The sequence below is a fragment of the Lynx rufus genome, unplaced genomic scaffold, assembly GCF_022079265.1.
Source record: "Lynx rufus isolate CCGP_SWC_20201006 ecotype Redwood Valley unplaced genomic scaffold, mLynRuf1.p SCAF_15, whole genome shotgun sequence".
NCBI lineage: Eukaryota > Metazoa > Chordata > Mammalia > Carnivora > Felidae > Lynx > Lynx rufus.
The window spans coordinates 33,302,476-33,322,285 of record NW_025814829.1 but is presented as its reverse complement, the minus strand read 5'-3'; the positions used below and the strand labels follow the sequence as shown (position 1 = coordinate 33,322,285).

At 37.6% G+C, this 19,810-nt stretch overlaps 1 protein-coding gene across 6 annotated transcripts in view; it reads right to left on the bottom strand.

The window, feature by feature from the left end:
• Nucleotides 1-19,810, bottom strand: part of RPS6KC1 (ribosomal protein S6 kinase C1) — a 179,752-nt gene that overhangs the window by 108,340 nt on the left and 51,602 nt on the right. For all 6 annotated transcript variants that reach the window (XM_047076832.1, XM_047076833.1, XM_047076834.1 and 3 more), the window contains one exon: nucleotides 16,512-16,874. In XM_047076832.1, coding sequence (XP_046932788.1) covers nucleotides 16,512-16,874 — 363 coding nt within the window. The remainder of the gene's footprint in view (nucleotides 1-16,511; nucleotides 16,875-19,810) is intronic.

Sequence of the window (19,810 nt, the reverse complement as noted above, 5' to 3'; positions counted from 1 at the left end):
ATGGTCATCTGTTGTGTCTTAAAGTCCTCATATGAGTGAAGTCATGTGATATTTGTCTTTCTCTGAATGACTAATTTCAATTAGCATAATACCCTCTAGTTCCATCCACGTGGTTGCAAATGGCAAGATTTCATTCTTTTTGATTGCCAAGTAATACATACATATATATATATATATATATATATATATATATATATATATATATACACCACATCTTCTTTATCCATTCATCCATCCATCAATGGACATTTGGGCTCTTTCCATACTTTGGCTATTGTTGATAGCGCTGCTATAAACATTGGGGTGCATGTGCCCCTTCAAAACAGCACACCTGTATCCCTTGGGTAAATACCTAGCAGTGCAACAGCTGGGTTGTAGGGTAGTTCTATTTTTAATTTTTTTGAGGAGCCTCAATACTGTTTTCCAGTGTGGCTGCACCAGCTTGCATTGACACCAACAATGCAAAAGAGATCTTCTTTCTCCACATCCTCGCCAACATCTGTTGTTGCCTGAGTTGTTAACGTTAGTCATTCTGACACGTGTGCGGTGGTAACTCATTGTGGTTTTGATTTGTATTTCCCTGATGATGAGTGATGTTGAGCATTTTTTCATGTGTCGGTTGGCCATGTGGATGTCTTCTCTGGAGAAGTGTCTATTCATGTCTTTTGCCCATTTCTTCACTGGACTATTCTTTTTTTTTTTGGGTGTTGAGTTTGATAAAGTTCTTTAAAGATTTAGGATACTAACCCTTTATCTAATCTATCATTTGCAAATATATTCTCCCATTCCGTTGGTTGCCTTCCAGTTTTGCTGATAGTTTCCTTTGGTGTGCAGAAGTTTTTTATTTTGATGAGGTCCCAGTAGTTCATTTTTGCTTTTGTTTCCCTTGCCTCCAGAGACATGTAGAGAAAGAAGTTGCTGCGGCCGAGATCAAAGAGGTTTTTGCCTGCTTTCTCCTCTAGGATTTTGATGGCTTCCTGTCTTATATTTAGGTCTTTCACCCATTTTTAGCTTATTTTTGTGTACAGTATAAGAAAGTGGTCCAGGTTCATTTTTCTGCATGTTGCTGTCCAGTTTTCCCAGCACGATTTGCTGGAGAGACTGTCTTTATTCCATTGGATATTCTTTCCTGCTTTGTCAAAGATTAGTTGGCCATATGTTTGTGGGTCCATTTCTGGGTTCTCTATTCTGTTCCACTGATTTGAGTGTCTGTTTTTGTGCCAAGAGAACAGATTTCTGGTTGCCAGAGGCAGGGGGATGGCAGGTAGGCAAAATGGATGAAGAGGGGTCAAAAAGTACAAACTACTTATAAACTACATAAGTCCCGTGAGGTAATGTACAGCATGGTGACTATAGTTAATAATACTGTATCATGTATTTAAAAGTTGCAAAGAGAATGCATCTTTTTTTTTTAATGTTTATTTATTTTTGTGAGACAGACAGAGCACAAGTAGGGGAGGGACAGAGAGACAAAGACACAGAATCCGAAGCAGGCTCCAGGCTCCCAGCTGTCAGCACAAAGCCTGATGTGGGGCTGGAACCCCCGAACCATGAGATCATAACCTGAGCCAAAGTTGAACACCCAACTGAGCTACCCAGGTACCCCAAGAGAATATAGCTTAAAAGCTCTCATCACAAAGAAAAAAATTTGTAACTATGTGGTGATGGATATTAGCAAGACTTACTATGATCATTTGCAATATATAAATGTATCAAATCATTATGTTATATACCTAAAACTAATACGATGTTATATGCTAATTAGATCTCAATAAGAAAAATAAAGCAAAGGAGTAGAGAAAAAAAATCAATTAATTTGACCATTTGTATAAAACAAATTCTTTGAAAAATACAATTCACCAGTAAGTTGATAAAAGAAGAAATATATACAATTTTAACAGTTGGATATCTATTAAAGAAATTAAATCTGCTTAAAATCCTTTCCCTAGAATTGTTCTTCAATTTGTAAAGTATGGGGGCGCCTGGCTGGCTCAGTCAGAACACCATAAGACTCTTAATTTCAGGAGTCATGAGTTCAATCCCCACACTGGGTGCAGAAATTACTTAAATAAATAAAAACCTAAAAAAATTTTTTTTAAGTATGAGACTTCATTGCGGATATGTAAAAGAATATCTTTATTTTCTGAAAACATCTATTATATAAGGGTCAAAACTATGATGCCTATAATTTACTTTTAATTCAATAAATATATCTGTAACATATATAAATATATATATATTTGCGTGTATACGTATGTATAGATACAGAAAATAACTGAAAAATGAACACACCACTTACACACACACCCCACATAAGTCTTTTTTTTTAATTATTATTTTTTAATGTTTATTTATTTTTGAGGGAGACACAGACAGAGACAGAATGCGAGTGGGTTAGGGGCAGACAGAGAGGGAGACACAGAATCTGAAGCAGGCTCCAGACTCTGAGCTGTCAGCATCGGAGCTTGACGCGGGGCTGGAACTCATGAGCTGTGAGATCATGACCTGAGCCGAAGTCGGACACTCAACCGACTGAGCCACCCAGGCGCCCCAAGTCTTGAATAAATAATAGCAACCAAGCCCAGTGATATTTAAAAAAAAAAAAAAAAGGATACATTGCAACTAAGTAGGTTTATTTTAGGAATGCAACGGTTACATTCAAAATAACAATTAGGGTAGAAACCTCAAGTCTGGAGGATAATGACAGCCACCCAATTTCAAATCTCCTCCACATAATCTCTCAAAACCAAAAAAACAAACAAATGAAAAAATTGAAGAAGCAAATAAAACCACACAAGATCCACACCTTAAGCATTACTAAGAAAAAAGAATACCCCAAAAAAAAAAAAACAAACCTGAGAGTACCATGACCTTCAGATTATCTGTAAATAGGAAAAGAAACCAAATTACAACAGAGCTCCGAGGACCCCACTATTGCAGGCCCGTGAATGTGGAAACTGGAGGAGAAAGAGCTTAAGAGATCCCTTAAAAAAGTATACGGGGGTACACAGGACTTAAACCAAAGAACAGGAGAAAAACAAAACAAAACATAAATATCCCCAGAAAGAGAAAATCCACTTAAATGTCAAAATACGAAACAGAGATTGGGACTTGGTATTTGAAAACATAGGCTATAAAGAAAGACTTGAATGAAAGTCAGTGGAACCAAAAGTGAGAAACTCGGTAAAGCTTTTCTTCCGGGGAAGAATCAGACATATAGAAAAGGGTGTGGGTGGGGTAGCAGTAAAGGGAGGCAGGGAATAACGGAAAGAAGAGGAGAGAGATAAGGAGCCTACAAAAACAAAAGAGAAACATAGCTACTCCCCCATCCGCATCCATGAAAGAAATTGCACAGAAGAGGACATCAACTGGAACCATGACCCTCACAAGATATAACAATGGAAAAGGTAGACTTGATGCAATCAATGCTGTTAAGAGATCAAGACAGCTATCACCTCTGGAGAAGTAGTAACTGGAAAGGAACATGAGGAGGCTTCAAGAGTGCTGGTCAAGTTCTACTTGTTGATCCAGGAACCAGTTACACAGGTGTATTCCATGTGTGAAAATATATCAAGCTACGTACTTACAAAATATACTTTTCTATATATTCAATTAGAAGTAAAACAACAACAACAACAAAAAGATATTGTTTGTTCCCTACAGAACCTAAGTGTGAGAAACATATATGAGAAAACATATAAACAACATATATTTTTTTAATAGACTGGGGAAGAAAGCATATTTGTGTCAGTGTGGGGTCAGGAAGGGAAGTAGAGGATGACATTTTAATTCGTTTTGTTTCTGCCTCAAAACTCCTCATTTTGGTTTACTCTGCTCACATTCTATGGCTATGCTGTTTAGTTTGTATGGTTCATCAGGGATAGCTCTGCCCATCTTTTCGGGATAAGTAAACCAGCCTATACCTAATTGGGTTATTTCCCAGATAGAAAAATGAGGTGAAGGCATGTGACCTATGTTTTTGATTTGAGCTATAGGGAAAACACCCTCTTCCTCTAGGACTCATTTTACAGAGGAAAAAGCCTCTGTAAACCCAGAGCAGCTTAGGGGTTATCTTTCACACCACCTGGAGATAAAAGCAAATAAGAGAAAGGGTTTGAGAGTACAGGGCCATGTACAAAGATAAGCAAACAGACATAGAGACCAGGTGATACTCCTTGAACACCTGAATCTAGAGATACGGAAGCACTCATTCATGTGGGCTAAAACACTTTTGTGAGTTTCTATGTGAGCGTCTTTGCATTGGTTTTGTTTCCTGTAACTGAAAGAGTCCAGAATAACACAAAACTTGAAAGAAGGACTGATCTAAATACAGGATAATTTAAAAAAACAACTCTTTTCATTTGTGACCATCCAACCAGAGAATCAGAAGTCTTCTCTTAGTTCATTCTGGCTGCAAGAAGAGAACACCAGGGACTAGGAGCTTATAAACAGAAATTCATTTCTCACAGCTCCAGAGGCTCAAAGTCCAACAGCAAGACTCCAACAGATCTGGTACCTGGTGAGAAGTGGGTTCCTCACTCACTGATGGCTGTCTTCTATATCCTCACATGGTAAAACAAGCAAAGGGGCTCTCCAAGGTCTCTAATGGGCACTAATCCCATCATGAGGGCACAGTTATCATGGCCTAATCATCTCTCAAAGGCCCCACCTCCAAATACCTTCACACTGAGGATTAGGGTTACAAACACTTCCTAGACAACTAAAGAAAGGAAAAATGAAAACAGTAGGGGCACCTGGGTGGCTCAGTTGCTTAAGCATCCAACTTCGGCTCAGGTCATGATCTCACGGCTCGTAGGTTCAAGCAACGCATCGGGCTCTGTGCTGACAGCTTGGAGCCTGGAGCCTGCTTTGGATGGACTCTGTGTCTCCCTCACTCTCTGCTACTCCCCCACTCACGCTGTCTCTCTCTCTCTCTCTCTCTCTCTCTCTCTCTCAAATAAATAAACATTAAAAAAAATTTAAAAAAGAAAGAAAACAGTAATGATGGGTGATTACGACAGGAAAACAGAATAGGTGGTATATATAAATAGTTTCAAATCTCTATTTTTAAAATCATAGTTTTCCTGTTTTAAAATGTTTTCTTCTAGCCTGTTTTGAAACAGTTAAGATGTAAAAATGTCTTGAGATGCCTGGGTGGCTCAGTTGGGCATCCAACTTCGGCTCAGGTCATGATCTCAGGGTCCGTGACTTCGAGCCCTGCATTGGGCTCTGTGCTGACAGCTCAGAGCCTGGAGCCTGCTTCAGATTCTCTCTTTCTCTCTCTCTCTCTCTCTCTCTCTCTCTCTCTCTCTCTCTCTCTCTCTCGCTGTCTCTCTCTGCCCCTTCCCCACTCATACCCTGTCTCTCAAAAATGAATAAATGTTAAAAAAAAATCATTAAAAGAAAAAAATATAGGGGCGCCTGGGTGGCGCAGTCGGTTAAGCGTCCGACTTCAGCCAGGTCACGATCTCGCGGTCCGTGAGTTTGAGCCCCGCGTCGGGCTCTGGGCTGATGGCTCAGAGCCTGGAGCCTGTTTCCGATTCTGTGTCTCCCTCTCTCTCTGCCCCTCCCCCGTTCATGCTCTGTCTCTCTCTGTCGCAAAAATAAATAAACGTTGAAAAAAAAAATTTTTTTAAATAAAAAAATAAAAAAAAAGAAAAAAATATAAAAATATCTCAGCTAAGGTAATTTATTGAATTGTAGTGTTTTTTTTTTTTTTTAAGTTTTTAAATTTATTTTGAGAGAGAGACAGAGTAGATGAGCAGGGGAGGAGCAGAGAGAGAGGAAAAGAGAATCCCAAATAGGCTGTGCACTGCAGAGCCCAATGCAGGGCTCAAATTCATGAACCACAAGATCATAACCTGAGCTGAAACCAAGAGTCGGATGCTTAACTGACTGAGCCACCCAAGTGCCCCTGTAATATTTTATTTTGAAACAGAAAAGGCAGTAGAAAACTTTCCCAAAATATTCTGAATTTGCTTACCACTGCTCTTTGAAAAGTAAGATTGCGATTTACAGATTAAGATAGACAATTAGGTCCATACTTCAATGAGCAGCCCTTCTTTTCCAACTATTATATTACAATGATGAACATCAAGAGATACTGAAAGGCATAATTAGGTTTAAATGTAAGATAAAAATCTTTGTGGCAAGTGGAATTTATTCCAGGAATGCAAAGGTGGTTCAATGTAAAGAAAATCAATGTAGGGTGAGCCTGGGTGGCTCAGTCGGTCGGGCAACCTACTTCAGCTCAGGTCATGATCTCGTGGTTCAAGAGTTCGAGCCCTGCACTGGGCTCACTGCTGTCAGCGTAGAGCCTGCTTCAGATCCTCTGTCCCCCTCTCTCTCTGCTGCTATCTCATTTGCTCTCTCCCTCTCTCAAAAATATGTAACAAACAATTAAAAAAATCAATGTAATATACCACATTAACAGAATGAAGGAGAGAAAAAAACATGATCGTTTCAATTGAAGCAGAAAAAGCATCTGACAGAATTTACCATCCTTTCATAATAAAACCATTCAGAAAACCAGGAACAGAAAGGAACTTCTTCAACATGACACAGGGCATCTATGAAAAACTAATAACTAACATCATATCATACTCAGTGATAAAAGACAAAAAGCTTTCTCCCTAAGATCCAGAACAAGACAAGGATGTCCACTTTCCCAATGTTACTGAACATTTCACTGGAAGCCCTATCTAGAGCATTAGGCAAGAAGAGATAAAAAGGCATCCAAACTGAAAAAGGACAAGTAAAACTACATCTGTGCACAGATAACATAATCCTACAGAACTCCGAAGAATCCACCAAAAACACTACTAGAGCTAATAAACGAATTCAGCAAGTTGCCACCACATACAAGATAAAAACACAAAAATCAGTTGCATTTATACACCAAGAATGAACAATCCAAAAAGAAAATTAATGAAACAACTCCAATTACGATAGTATTCAAACAAATAAATAACTAGGAACAGATTTAACCAAGGAGGTAAAAGGCATAGACAGAAAATTACAAAACATTGCTGGAGGCAAATAAAGAATATCTGAAAAGGAGCACCTAGGTGGCTCAGTTAGTTAAGCGTCTGACTTCAGCTCAGGTCATGATCTCAGAGTCTATGAGCTCAGGCCCTACATCGGGCTCTGTGCTGACAGCTCAGAGCCTGGAGCCTGCTTCGGATTCTGTGTCTCCCTGTCTTCTTCTGACCCTCCACCACTCATGCTCTGTCTCTCAAAAATAAACATTGAAAAAATTATTTAAAAAATAGTATCTGAAAAAATGGAAATACATCCTGTGTTCATGGGTTAGAAAACTTATTTTTGAGATGGCAATTCTACTCAAATTTATTTACAGATTTAATGTAATCCCTATCAAAATTCCTAAGGGGCGCCTGGGTGGCTCAGTCGGTTAAGCGTCCGACTTCAGCTCAGGTCACAATCTCGCGGTCCGTGAGTTCGAGCCCCGCGTCGGGCTCCGGGCTGATGACTCAGAGCCTGGAGCCTGCTTCCGATTCTGTGTCTCCCTCTCTCTCTGCCCCTCCCCCGTTCATGCTCTGTCTCCCTCTGTCTCAAAAATAAATAAACGTTAAAAAAAAAAATTCCTAAGCCTTTTTTGCAAAAACAGAAAAGCTGATTTTCTTAAAAATAAAAGAGAGAGGGGTGCCTGGGTGGCGCAGTCGGTTAAGCGTCCGACTTCAGCCAGGCCACGATCTCGTGGTCCGTGAGTTCGAGCCCCGCGTCAGGCTCTGGGCTAATGGCTCAGGGCCTGGAGCCTGTTTCCGATTCTGTGTCTCCCTCTCTCTCTGCCCCTCCCCCTTTCATGCTCTGTCTCTCTCTGTCCCAAAAAAAATAAATAAAAACGTTGAAAAAAAAATTTTTTTTTTAAAAATAAAAGAGAGAGAGAGAAATATTAAAAAGTAAATAAAATTTCAATTACAGCTCATTTTTTTAAAAGGTCATTTTCAAATTTATATAGACTTGTCAGGGGACCCAAACAATCAAAATAATATTGAAAAAGAACAAAATTCTCAAAGAAGATCATAAATCAAAACAGCTATGAGCACATACATTAGAAAACAATATGATTACAACACCATTCCCTATTAAAAATTTAGCTTTCGATGTTGTTAGCCTTACACTATACCATATCTTACACTATACTATATTTTGTAGTGAACTAGGCAATCCCTAAAGGTAATCGTCTAAAGGGTTAGACAATATCTTCACAGTATCTTCAGAGTTAACAAACATAATAAACAAGTCTAATCATTTTTTTGAGAGAGAGAGAAAGAGGAGAGTGTGCATGCAAGCAGTAAAGGGAAAGAGAGAGCATCTTAAGCAGGCTCCACGCCCAGTGTGGAGCCCTACACAAGCTCAATCTCAGGACCCTGAGGATCACGACCTGAGCTGAAATCAAGAGTCAGACGTTTAACCAACTGAGCCACCCAGGTGCCCCTATTTTTAAAATTATACATTTTCATTTCTGAAATTCAGCAATAAGCAATCAAGTGACTTGCTTCCCTTTATCAGACATTAACTTACTACTACCTTTCTTATATATTCACCCATTCCAAAATTTTTCAATGTTTGTTTATTTTTGAGAGACAAGAGAGAGAGCATAAATGAGGGAAGGGCAGAAAGAGAAGGAGACACAGAATCTGAAGCAAGCTGTAGGCTCTGAGTTGCCAGCATAGAGCCCAACACGGGGCTTGCACTCCTGAAATATGAGATCATGACCTGAGCCGAAGTTGGATGCTTAACTGACTGAGCCACCCAGGCACCCCTGTCCATTCATTCTAAATCAAACAAGTTTATACTTTGGGTTTCTTAATATTTGAATAACTGTTATTCAAAGGAATAAATCAATGGCCCAAATTGCCTTTTACAGTACTCCAGTATATATCATTATGGATGCACGGAGACTAATCACCTTCATAGGGCCTAGACACGTTCTAGAACCAACCCTACAATTCTAAACTAATGACTCAAAGGAAACCTAGAAATATACATGGGTTTGCGGTCTCCCAAGGAATTCTATTCCTCATTAGGGAAAGGGGAAAAAAGAATAGTCAAGACCCCAGAAGAGACCCAGAAAGATGTAGTACTCCAGCACACTGGTCACAGTTTTTTAAGTAAGTCTGGATATCTCTGAGAGTCTAGCACACATGTACCCAGGGCCAGGGTAAACTAAGAAAAGTGGCTTTGTATCACTTAGTGTACCGTTTACTAGGATGAGAATTGCAGAAGACTGTTTGCACCTCTTAGCTGAGTGGTAACATCAGTAATCGTCTCATTAGTCTCATTAATAGTCTCAAATCATCCAGGAATGTTTTTCAATGTGAGATTTATAATGCATGTAGAAGATTTAAATAGAAACAAAGAGAAGAGAACTTATATTGAAGACCCTTCATTCAGTTCTATATTTTTATTAAAAGACTATTTTATATTCACTATCACAAAACCTAGTACATAGTACTAATAAAAGCTTGTTGAATGCTCAATGGAAAGATAGATGGCTGAATGAGCAAACAAATGGGTAGAAGGAAAAAACAATGAGTATCAAAATAAAGTTTAAAGAGATTTGATACTCTTGGGGTGCTTGGGTGGCTCAGTCAATCGAGCACCCGACTCGTGGTTTCAGCTCAGGTCATGATCTCATGGTTCGTGAGTTCAAGCCCAGCATCAGGTTCTGGGTTGACAGCACAAAGCCAGCTTGGGATTCTCTCTCCCTCCTGCTCCCACTCTCTCTCTCTCAAAATAAACAAACTTAAAAAAAAAAAGAGTTGTTGCTTCTCCATTTTAAAAAGCTACTCTAATTAGGGGAGAAATGTATGAGAAGTAACATGGCACAGTGGAAAAGAAGACAAGATTTAAACTCAGAAAGACCTAAATATTTACATATTAGCTGAAACTCAGTGACTTGCATTGTTGAGCAAATTGCCTACTTTATGTAAGCATAGTTTTCCCCACCTATAAAATGGGGATTACAGTATCTACCTTACAAACACAATAAACCAGCAATTTTGGCACCTAGAACAAACTAAACAAAACCAGTTCTCAAATCAACTCTGTAATTCATAATGTAGCCCACAGATGGGTGTTACTAACAATGCTCGCCATCTGGAAGCTTCCTGTTTTAAATAATTATTCTTGCTAACTAGGTGCCAAGCTTTTAGAATCATTACATTAAATGTTTGCACCCTCTAAATTTTAGTGTCCTTAGACAAAGCCCAGTAAGACCAGCCACAGTTCAGCTTATAGGCTTGTTCTGAGCATTAAAAACAATGTTCAGAAAAATCCCTTGTACAGTGACAGGCATGTAACAGATGATAAATTATTGTTATTATTTAAATATTTTATTAATACCTTTATGTCATCCATTTGTCACTCTACATTCCCACAATTATTCTAATAAACCCTCAGAGTATATAGATTAATCGTATCAGGCCACTGCAGAAATATATAAACAAGACAGAAGTGAAAGGATATTTACTAGAAACATCCTCTTCAAAGATTCAAGTTGATTCCTTCGATCTTGATTTTTGGATTTTCTGTTTTACATACATAAAGACCTAATGAGTTAGAAAAATAGAGGGTACCTTAATTTCAGGAGCCATTCTAGAATGAGGAAGTAAGGGAAACATCAGGTTCAAAAGGAGAATTCAAAGTTACCACTATCAGGGTACGTTTCTTTGTTGGATGGGCAAATAGAACTGCTGCTATTGTGTTCTGCCTCTAGTCTCAGCTGTGCAAACACCAGTTAAGTAAGAAAAACATCAAGCCATCTTTATCAGATCTACAAACAACCCAGATAAACTCCTTTAGGATGAATAGTTAGGATGAATAGTTAGTATTTAGAATAACAAAATTTGCCAAATCATAAGAACACCTATATAAAGAAGCACTCCTACTTAGCTCTGAAAGATCATTTTCTCTGAATTATCAGATATCCAGAAATAATGATTTTATTATAGAGTATATCAAACCAAACCAAGGTCACGGATAACAATTCTATTTTCTTTTTTTTTTTACTCACAGGTAACCACTCTTATAGAAAGAGTTAAATTTAAATGATTCATAGGTATTACTGGTTATAGTGATGTTTCAATAACAGTTTTCCCACACTAAAACAAATTTTCCTTAAGAAAACATCTCTTCTACTCACAAGTGTCAAATCAGCTCACAAGCCAGAGCCCCCAATTTCCCAACAAATTATAGAATAAATCCATCATACTCAACATTACACTCAGTGGTGATTAGCTGAATGCCCTTCCTCTAAGAGCAAGAACAAGACAAGGGTGCCCATTCTCACCACTAGATTCAACATAGTACCAGGTGCGCCTGGGTGGCTTAGTCGGTTGAGTATCTGATTCAGGCTCAGGCCATGATCTCGCAGCTCCTGAGTTTGAGTCCCATGTCAGGTTCTGTGCTGAAGCTCAGAGCCTGGAGCCTGCTTTGGATTCTGTGTCTCCCTCTCTCTCTGCCCCTCCCCTGCTTGCACTCTGTCTCTGTCTCTCTCTCTCTCAAAAATAAACATAAAAAAAATATATATGTATACACACACACACACACACACATATATATATATACATATACAAAGATTCAACATAGTACTAGAAGTCCTAGCCAGAGCAATCAGACAAGAAAAAGAAATAAAAGGCATCCAAATCAGAAAGGAAGAAATAAAACTGTCTCTATTTGCAGTGGCAAGATATTATACATAGAAAACCCTGAAGACTCCATCAAAAAACTGTTAGAACTAATAACAGATGAAATCTGTTACAAATCATTGCTGAAAGAAATTGAAGACAAAAATAAATGGAAAGACATTCTACACTCATGTATTGAAAGAATCAGTATCGTTAAAATGTCCATACTACCCAGTGAGATCTATAGACTCAATGCAATCCCTATCAAAATTCCAATGACATTTTTCACATAAGTAGAAAAAAAAAAATCTTAAAATTTGTATGGAACCACAAAAGACCCCAAATAGCCAAAGCAATCCTATGAATAAAGAACAAAGCATCTCCTGATGTCAAACTATATTACAAAGCTACAGTAATCAAAACAGTATGGTATTAGACACATAGATCAGTGGGACAAGATAGAGCCCAGAAATAAAACCACACATACATAGTCAGTTAATTTATGACAAAGGAGCCAAAAATATACACTAGGGACAAGACAGTCTCTTTACTAAAAGGTACTGATAAAAAGGAACAACCACATGCAAAAAAAGTAACACCATACCCCTATTTTACACCATATACAAAAATTAAAACAGATTAAAGACTTGAACATAAAATCCAAAAACATAAAATCCTAGATAAAAATGGGGGGGGTAGCTTTCTTGGCATGATTTTTTTTGGATTTGACAGCAAAAGCAAAAATAAACATGTTGGACTACATCAAACTACAAAGATTCTACACAGCAAAAGAAACCATCAACAAAATGAAAATGCAGTCAACCAAATGGGAAAAAATACTTGCAAATCATACATCTGATAAGGAGTTAATATCCAAAATACATAAAGAAAACATAATATCAAAAAACCTAAACAATACGATCAAAACATGAGCAGAGGAATTAAAAAGATACTTTCTCAAAGAAGTCATAAAAATGCCAAACAAGTACATGAAAAGTTACTTAACATCACTCATCATCAGGGAACTACAAATCAAAACCATAATTTGATATTACCTCACACCTGTTAGAATGTCTATCATCAAAAAGACAACAGGGGTGCCTAGGTGGCTCAGTCAGTTAAGCATCTGACTTCAGCTCAGGTCATGATCTCACGGTTCGTGGGTTCAAGCCCCACATCAGGCTCTGTGCGGACAGCTTGGAGCCTGGAGCCTGCTCAGATTCTGTGTCTCTCTCTCTCTCTCTCTCTCTCTCTCTCTCTCTCTCTTTGCCCCTCTCCCACTTGCACTCTCTCTCTCTCTCTCTCAAAAATAAACATTAAAAAAAATTTTTAAAGACAACAGATAACAAGTGTTGCGGAGAAAAGAGAACTCTTGGACACTGCTGGTGGGAATGTAAAATTGGTGCAGTCATCACAGAAAACAGTATGAAGGTTCCTCAAAAAACTAACAATAGGACAACCATATGTTCCAGAAATTCCATTTCTAGCTATTCGTCAGAAGGAAACAAAATCACTATCTCAGAGGTATCTGTACTCCCATGTTCACTGCAGCATTATTTACAATAGTCAAGACATACACACACACACACACACACACACACACACACACACACACGGGAATATTATTCAGCAATAAAAAAAAAGGAAACCCATTAGTGACATGAATGGACCTTGAGGTCATTATGCTAAGTGAAATATGTCAGAAAAGACACAAATAGTATATGGTCTCACTTATGTGTAGAATCTAAAAACAACCAAACTCATAGAAACAGAAAAGAGATTAGTGGTTACCAAAGGCAGGGGTGAGGGATAAGGGGTGGTGGGTAAAGTGGGTGAAGGTGGCCAAAAGATAGGAACTTCCATTTATATGATTAATAAATGCTGCAGACATAATGTACAACATGGTGCCTATAGTTAAAAATACTGTATCATGTATTTGAAAGTTGCTAAAAGAGTAGATCTTAAAAACTCTCATCACAAGAAAAAAAAACTGTTAACTATGTGACAAAAAGGATATAACTAAACTTATGGTAATCATTTCACAAAACATACATATATCAAATCATTACTTTGAGTACCTTTAGTATAATGTTACATGTCATATGTCAATTATATCTCAATAAAACTGGGGGGAAATTTTTTTAAAACCAATAACGTCCATGTGTCTGTTAGGAGGTAGCTTTTACACTTTTAAATACGAACCAGAAGCACTGCTCTGACGCTACATTTAACACATAGTTAAAAGTATAACCACAAGGACTGAAATAAAGGTTATTTTACATATTGATTAAAAATTAGAATTCTGTGATTGTGATTCTCACAGTTTGTATGAATAAAAAATTGAATAAACAAAAAAAAGACTAAAAAGCAATTAGTCAAGTATAATTTTTTAGTTCTTATGGAACATTAACAACAAAAACCAATCCAGGGCAGGAATGGATATTGTGGTTTCAGAAAGACAGGCATATGTTAAATCGGAAAAACATGTTTAAATGGTAACATTCCTTAAGACAGAAGTCTACTATATTTAGTATCAAGTTCTGGTGAGAAATAATTCACCATCATAATCACAAAATAACTACCTAAATGATATTTTTTTGTTATTTGCTGATATGGATCCATAATTCTCATTTTGAAGTAAAGATTTTTATTTTTCTGGTGCCATCAAGTGGTAACATTATGAAGTACTCTAAGTTTAAATGCAAATAACTTTAGACAGAAAAAGATCACATTGATGTATCTGTGTCAGTTAAACACTAGTGACTTTTTAGCACAAAATTATCTTTAAAAAAAAAAAAGAAGTGAAAATATCAGAGCTAATTGCAACTTATCCCAATTTTAAACTCCCAACCCAAAATGAGAGTTAAGACAAAGAAGAAAAATGTGTAGATCTTTAAAGACCAGAATGTTCTACTAGCAAACAAAAAACCCCAACTGACTATATGACACTACCTGAAAAACAAAAATTTGTGGGACCCCTGGGTGACTCAGTCAAGCATCTGACTCTTGATTTCGGTTCAGGCCGTGATCTCACGGTTTTATGAGTTCGAGCCCCATGTTGGGCTTTGCACTGACTCTGTGGAGCCTGCCTGGGATTCTCTCTCTCTCTTCCCTCTCTCTGCCCCTCCCTGGCTCGTGCTCTTTCTGTCTCTCTCAAAATAAATAAATAAACCTAAATAATATATATAAAAAAAAGAAAAACAAAAATTTGTATCAAAATGATGTATCAATCAAACCAGGAGAAATACTCCCTCCTGAAACCCCATTAACATGGCAGTAAAAGAATTATTTTTAAGGCAAAAGCCCCCAAGGACAAAGAGACTCCAAGAGAAGACTGCAACAACAACATTTTACAAAATGAAAATAGATGGATGAGTGGTTATTGACTTAGGAAGCTCAAGAAAGCTGCCTGATTTACATGACACTGTAAATTAGTTTGGGAACGTGTAGCACTGGGTAGCTTGGAAATGAGAGTAAGGGCCAAAAACAAGCGAATTAGTGAAAATTCTGGTTAAGAAGCACTGATGCCACCAGATACATGCCCTCTTCCGGTCCATGCAGCCAAGTGTTCATCATCTACCACGTTAGAAGGCTGAAAGTTTAAACTCTCATAAAGCAGAGCACTTCTGGAGGACAGGACACCAAGCATGGTGAGGGCGGAAGTACTACAGCAAAAAAGCGTTCGTGCTACAGGAGACTATGGTCATCGGAATGGTTCTAACAAGTCAAAGATGACAGGAAAACAGTAAAAATGGTGACATTCTGGAAAGAAAACCATCAAGAAGGTCTTATCAGCCTTCGGCTTTTGTGTCCACAATGTCACGTAACTAACTGTGGTATGCTTTACTCTGTTTTGTTTTTTTTTTTTAATGTTTTTATTTATTTTTGAGACAGAGAGAGAGCATGAGCAGGGGAGGGGCAGAGAGAGAGGGAGACACAGAATCCGAAGCAGGCTCCAGGCTCTGGGCTGTCAGCACAGAGCCCAACATGGGGCCCGAACTCACAGACCATGAGATCATGACCTGAGCTGAAGTCGGACACTTAACCGACTGAGCCACCCAGGCGCCCCTTACTGTTTCTTGTAAGGAAAAGACAAATGACTTAAAAAATCTGAGGCAAAAAAAAAGGTTAAGTTCTACTTACAGACATTAGAAACATTCATTCTAAATGTCCCAAATCACCCCAGTAACTAGCTGAGAATTTATGGCAACTAAAACAGAAAAGAACAGTAGGTAAATCCAAGAACCTTTACATTTCATCTCTTCTCTTCAGGCCAGCAGGAGTAAATGCACTAAATCTCTGTGAATACTCCTGTGAGAGGTGAAGGCTGGGGAACACTGGCCACGTCAGAAAAAACAGAATATTATTCATACAAGAGACATGGAGATTTGAGTTTTTTAAATCCTGTTTTTGTTGGTTAATTGATCAAAGCAGAGTGTTAAGTAGCTCTGATCCTGCCTTCCCTCCATGTAACTAAAAGTTTTTACCCAAATTTAGGTCATTTTTTTATGTTTATTTATTTATATGGGGGAGAGGTGGAGGAGTGGGGAAGGGGCAGAGAGAAAGGAGAGGGAGAGAATCCCAAGCTCAGTCTGACTCCACAGACTCAGCACAGAGCCCAATACGGGGCTCAGTCTCACGAACTGTGAGATAATGAACTGAAAGGAAATCAAGAGACAGTTAACTGACTGAGCCACCCAGTCATCCCCAAAGGTAGGTCATTTAATCTTCAGTAATTTCTCATTTTGAGTCTCGTTTGGACATAGGACTATACACAAGATACAGTTATATGTATACACTTTCTTTCCAGATACCAACATAAGAACATTCCAAAACATATTAATGCAGATAAAACTGTACCTTGAACACCTTCTAGGAGTAAATCAACTCCTTTCCTATAAAAATTGGAAGCAGCTTCATAGTCATCTTCTTCTTCCTTTTTTAAAGCCAGCTTTATTAATTCTCCAGCTTTCTCCAAATAATCTCTCTTGCCAAGCTTGGACTTTAAACTGCCAGGAAAGAGGCTACGACTTTCCCGTTCTTCTTCTGTTTTGTTCTGTTCGCTGTCAGAAGCAATGGCCCCTAATGCTGATGGATCCGAAGAAAGATTGAGACCAAAAGTTCTAACGGGAGAGTTTTGATTGGAAGCCATTCCATCATCTAACTCAGCAAGAGAATCCACGTCCACAGTAAGAGATATCAAATCACTGTCACTGGAGAAACCTAGAAATATGATCACAATATAAATAGATATTAAATTAAGAATCAGCCAAAAAGAATACAAATCATGCTGACTATTCATTTGTTCATACTATTCGAGTCGATTAGGAAGGCTGTCATTGCCTGATGGAGATCGGTGCCTGGCCATTTGCTTTAGCTTACTGAATTCAGCTCTGGAAAATAATCTCCTTTGCCTTAATTATCAGACTAAAACTGAAGACAAGTCTTTATCTAGTCTTGTAAAATGAAGAGCCTTTACCACAAAACCTTGTAACAACAGCATTATAATAAAGAAAAAAGAATAAGAGCCTCAAGGCAAGACAAAAACAAGGGCCTGAATCCCAGCTCTTAAAACTTACTATGTGACCAAGCCCAAGACACTTAATTTACTTACTATGCAGAACTTTAAATGAGGAATACAGTTTATGCATATAAAGCATAATAGGCTATCATTCAATTGCAACTATTATGGCAATTATGTAATGATTGTTTATTTCTACAACGTACCCTCAGAGGTATGCTTTTAGATAATCCATATCTGGAAAACGTACACCATTTGGTGTTGTGTGTGTGTGTGTGTGTGTGTGTGTGTGTGTGTTTTAAAGAACTAAATTTTTAGAAATTTTTGTTTCATTCTCTTCCACAAACTTTTGGAGAGAGGTTTGGTCTGTATTTGCCTCTTAGTTTTCTGACAGAAAATGAATACTAGGTGGTACTGAAATATTTAGCAATGAAAATTCTTTCTCCCATTTCACAAAACTGACTTCATGGTAAATGAGCATGAAGTACAACAGTTATGAAACTTCCTGGCGTTAGGACCTCCCTTTACATTCTTAAAATAATTGAGAACCTCAAAAAAGCTTCTTTTTGTGGATTATACCTGTAAATATCTAAAAAATATACCTGTGGATTATACCTGTAAATATCTATTTAAAATAGACTAATTTTTTTAAGTAAACATTAAAGCCCATTACATGTTAATGTAATTTTTGTTCAAAATAACTATATTCTCCAAAGCAAAAAAGTATTTAGTAAGAATAGTGACAATGTTTTACATTTGTACAAATCTTTTTAATTGAAGATGACTAGATTCTCGTATTATGATTTTGCACTCAATCTGTTGTCGGATGTTGCCCTGGTTGAAAGATTTGAGAAAGATCTTGCATAGATATGTAACCGAAAATGGGGTGAATATTTTAGCAGCCTTTTCAAATACTTGTGGATATTGTTTTTTGATACTATACCAAAACTTGACAAGTGGTAGTTTCTTAAAGCTTAGTTGCCATATAGAATATAAATTCTTGTCAGTGAAATTTGTTTCTATTACATTCAACTCCACTGATCTGTCTTGCACACTGAATGTGTGCATCACACATTGGACATTTTGAAAGTACTGGTTCCCTGAGTTATAGTGACAAATCACATTTGTTACTATCACCACCAATCTCAGCAGAATATTCTTGAGGTCTTGGGGAACTGTCAAGTTCAAAGTAGCAGATACAAGTTCTCCAAAATTCAGGCATCTGGCTGGCATCAGGTGGTACAGCGTATGACTCTTGATCGCAGGGTCTGGAGTTCAAAACCCTCATTAGATGTAAAGATTACTTTAAAAAAGAAAAAAAAAAAAAAAAGGTTCTCCAGGATTCTAATTTGGCACTGAAAACTCAAAGTTTATCATTGGCAACAAACACTGTCAGCTGTTTTCCTTAAAGTGTCAGCTCACTTTGTTTGCGTTTGAAAACCATTTGCCAAATACCCAAATCTGAATAATGACAGTTTGTCTGTCAATTGTGCTTTCAAGCAAAAATGATGTCCCAAGAGAAAAGCTGCTAGTTCATAGCTCAAACAAGTGCTCTTCCTCAAGACAACCATGGCAATTCAGTTAGGCAGATGTGTTTTATGTATACTTCCATTTTTTCACACAGGATATAAGAAAGACATGTAGCAAAGGGTGGAGATTTGATAAAAATTAATAGCTTTTACTGCTTTATCATGGGCATTCTTAGGTAAAATGAGCACTGGCATTACTGCAAGTATGCGGCATGATTCCTGTTATGGTCTGGTATCACTGTCTTGATTCACGCTCAGGCAAGGCAGTTTTACCTATCATTGCTTTTGCATCATTAGTGCAAATGTCAACACAGTGAAAAAGGCAAATAATTTCCTAGACTATTGCAAAAATAATTTCTGCCTTGGTGACCCCCTGAGAAGATCTCTAGAATACCCAAGGATCTAAAGACCATACTTGGAGAGCCACTGATCTATGTATCATTCAATAAGATTGACAATAGAGTTACATACAAATTAAATTTGGGAACAGCTATGCAATCTGCATCACCATTGAATGTTGACTTCCAAGTTCCTCAGAAAAGACAATATATTAAAAAGAAAATTATTTCCTCAAGATCATATCCTAAGCCAAACTTAAAGGTAGATTAGACTATACAATTCTAGAATAGGGATCGGCAAACTTCTTTTCTGAGGACCAGAGAGTGAATATTTTAGGTTTTGTGGGCCACATGATCTATGTCACAACAAATCAACTCTGTTGTTGTAGTACAAAAGCAGCCACATATAATATGTAAATGAATACGCATGGCTGTGTTCCAGTAACACTTTATTTATGGATGTTGAAATGTGAATTCCATGTAATTTTCACATGCCATAAAATAATATCCTTTTGAATACTGTCAATCATTTTAAAATGTAAAAACCATTCTTAGCTATTAGGTCACATAAAAACAAGTGGCAGGTCAGATTTGGCCCACAGGCCATAGTTTGTCAACTTATTATAGACTTAAATTGCTTACTTCATTTCAAATAAAGTAAGTTAGGGTAAAAACATGTTACTGGCAGCTAAACTCAAATTTCAAATCAACTTTAGACACTACTTTGGCACCCTGTCAACATATCCTGTTTTCAGGGGCTTTTCTCAAATC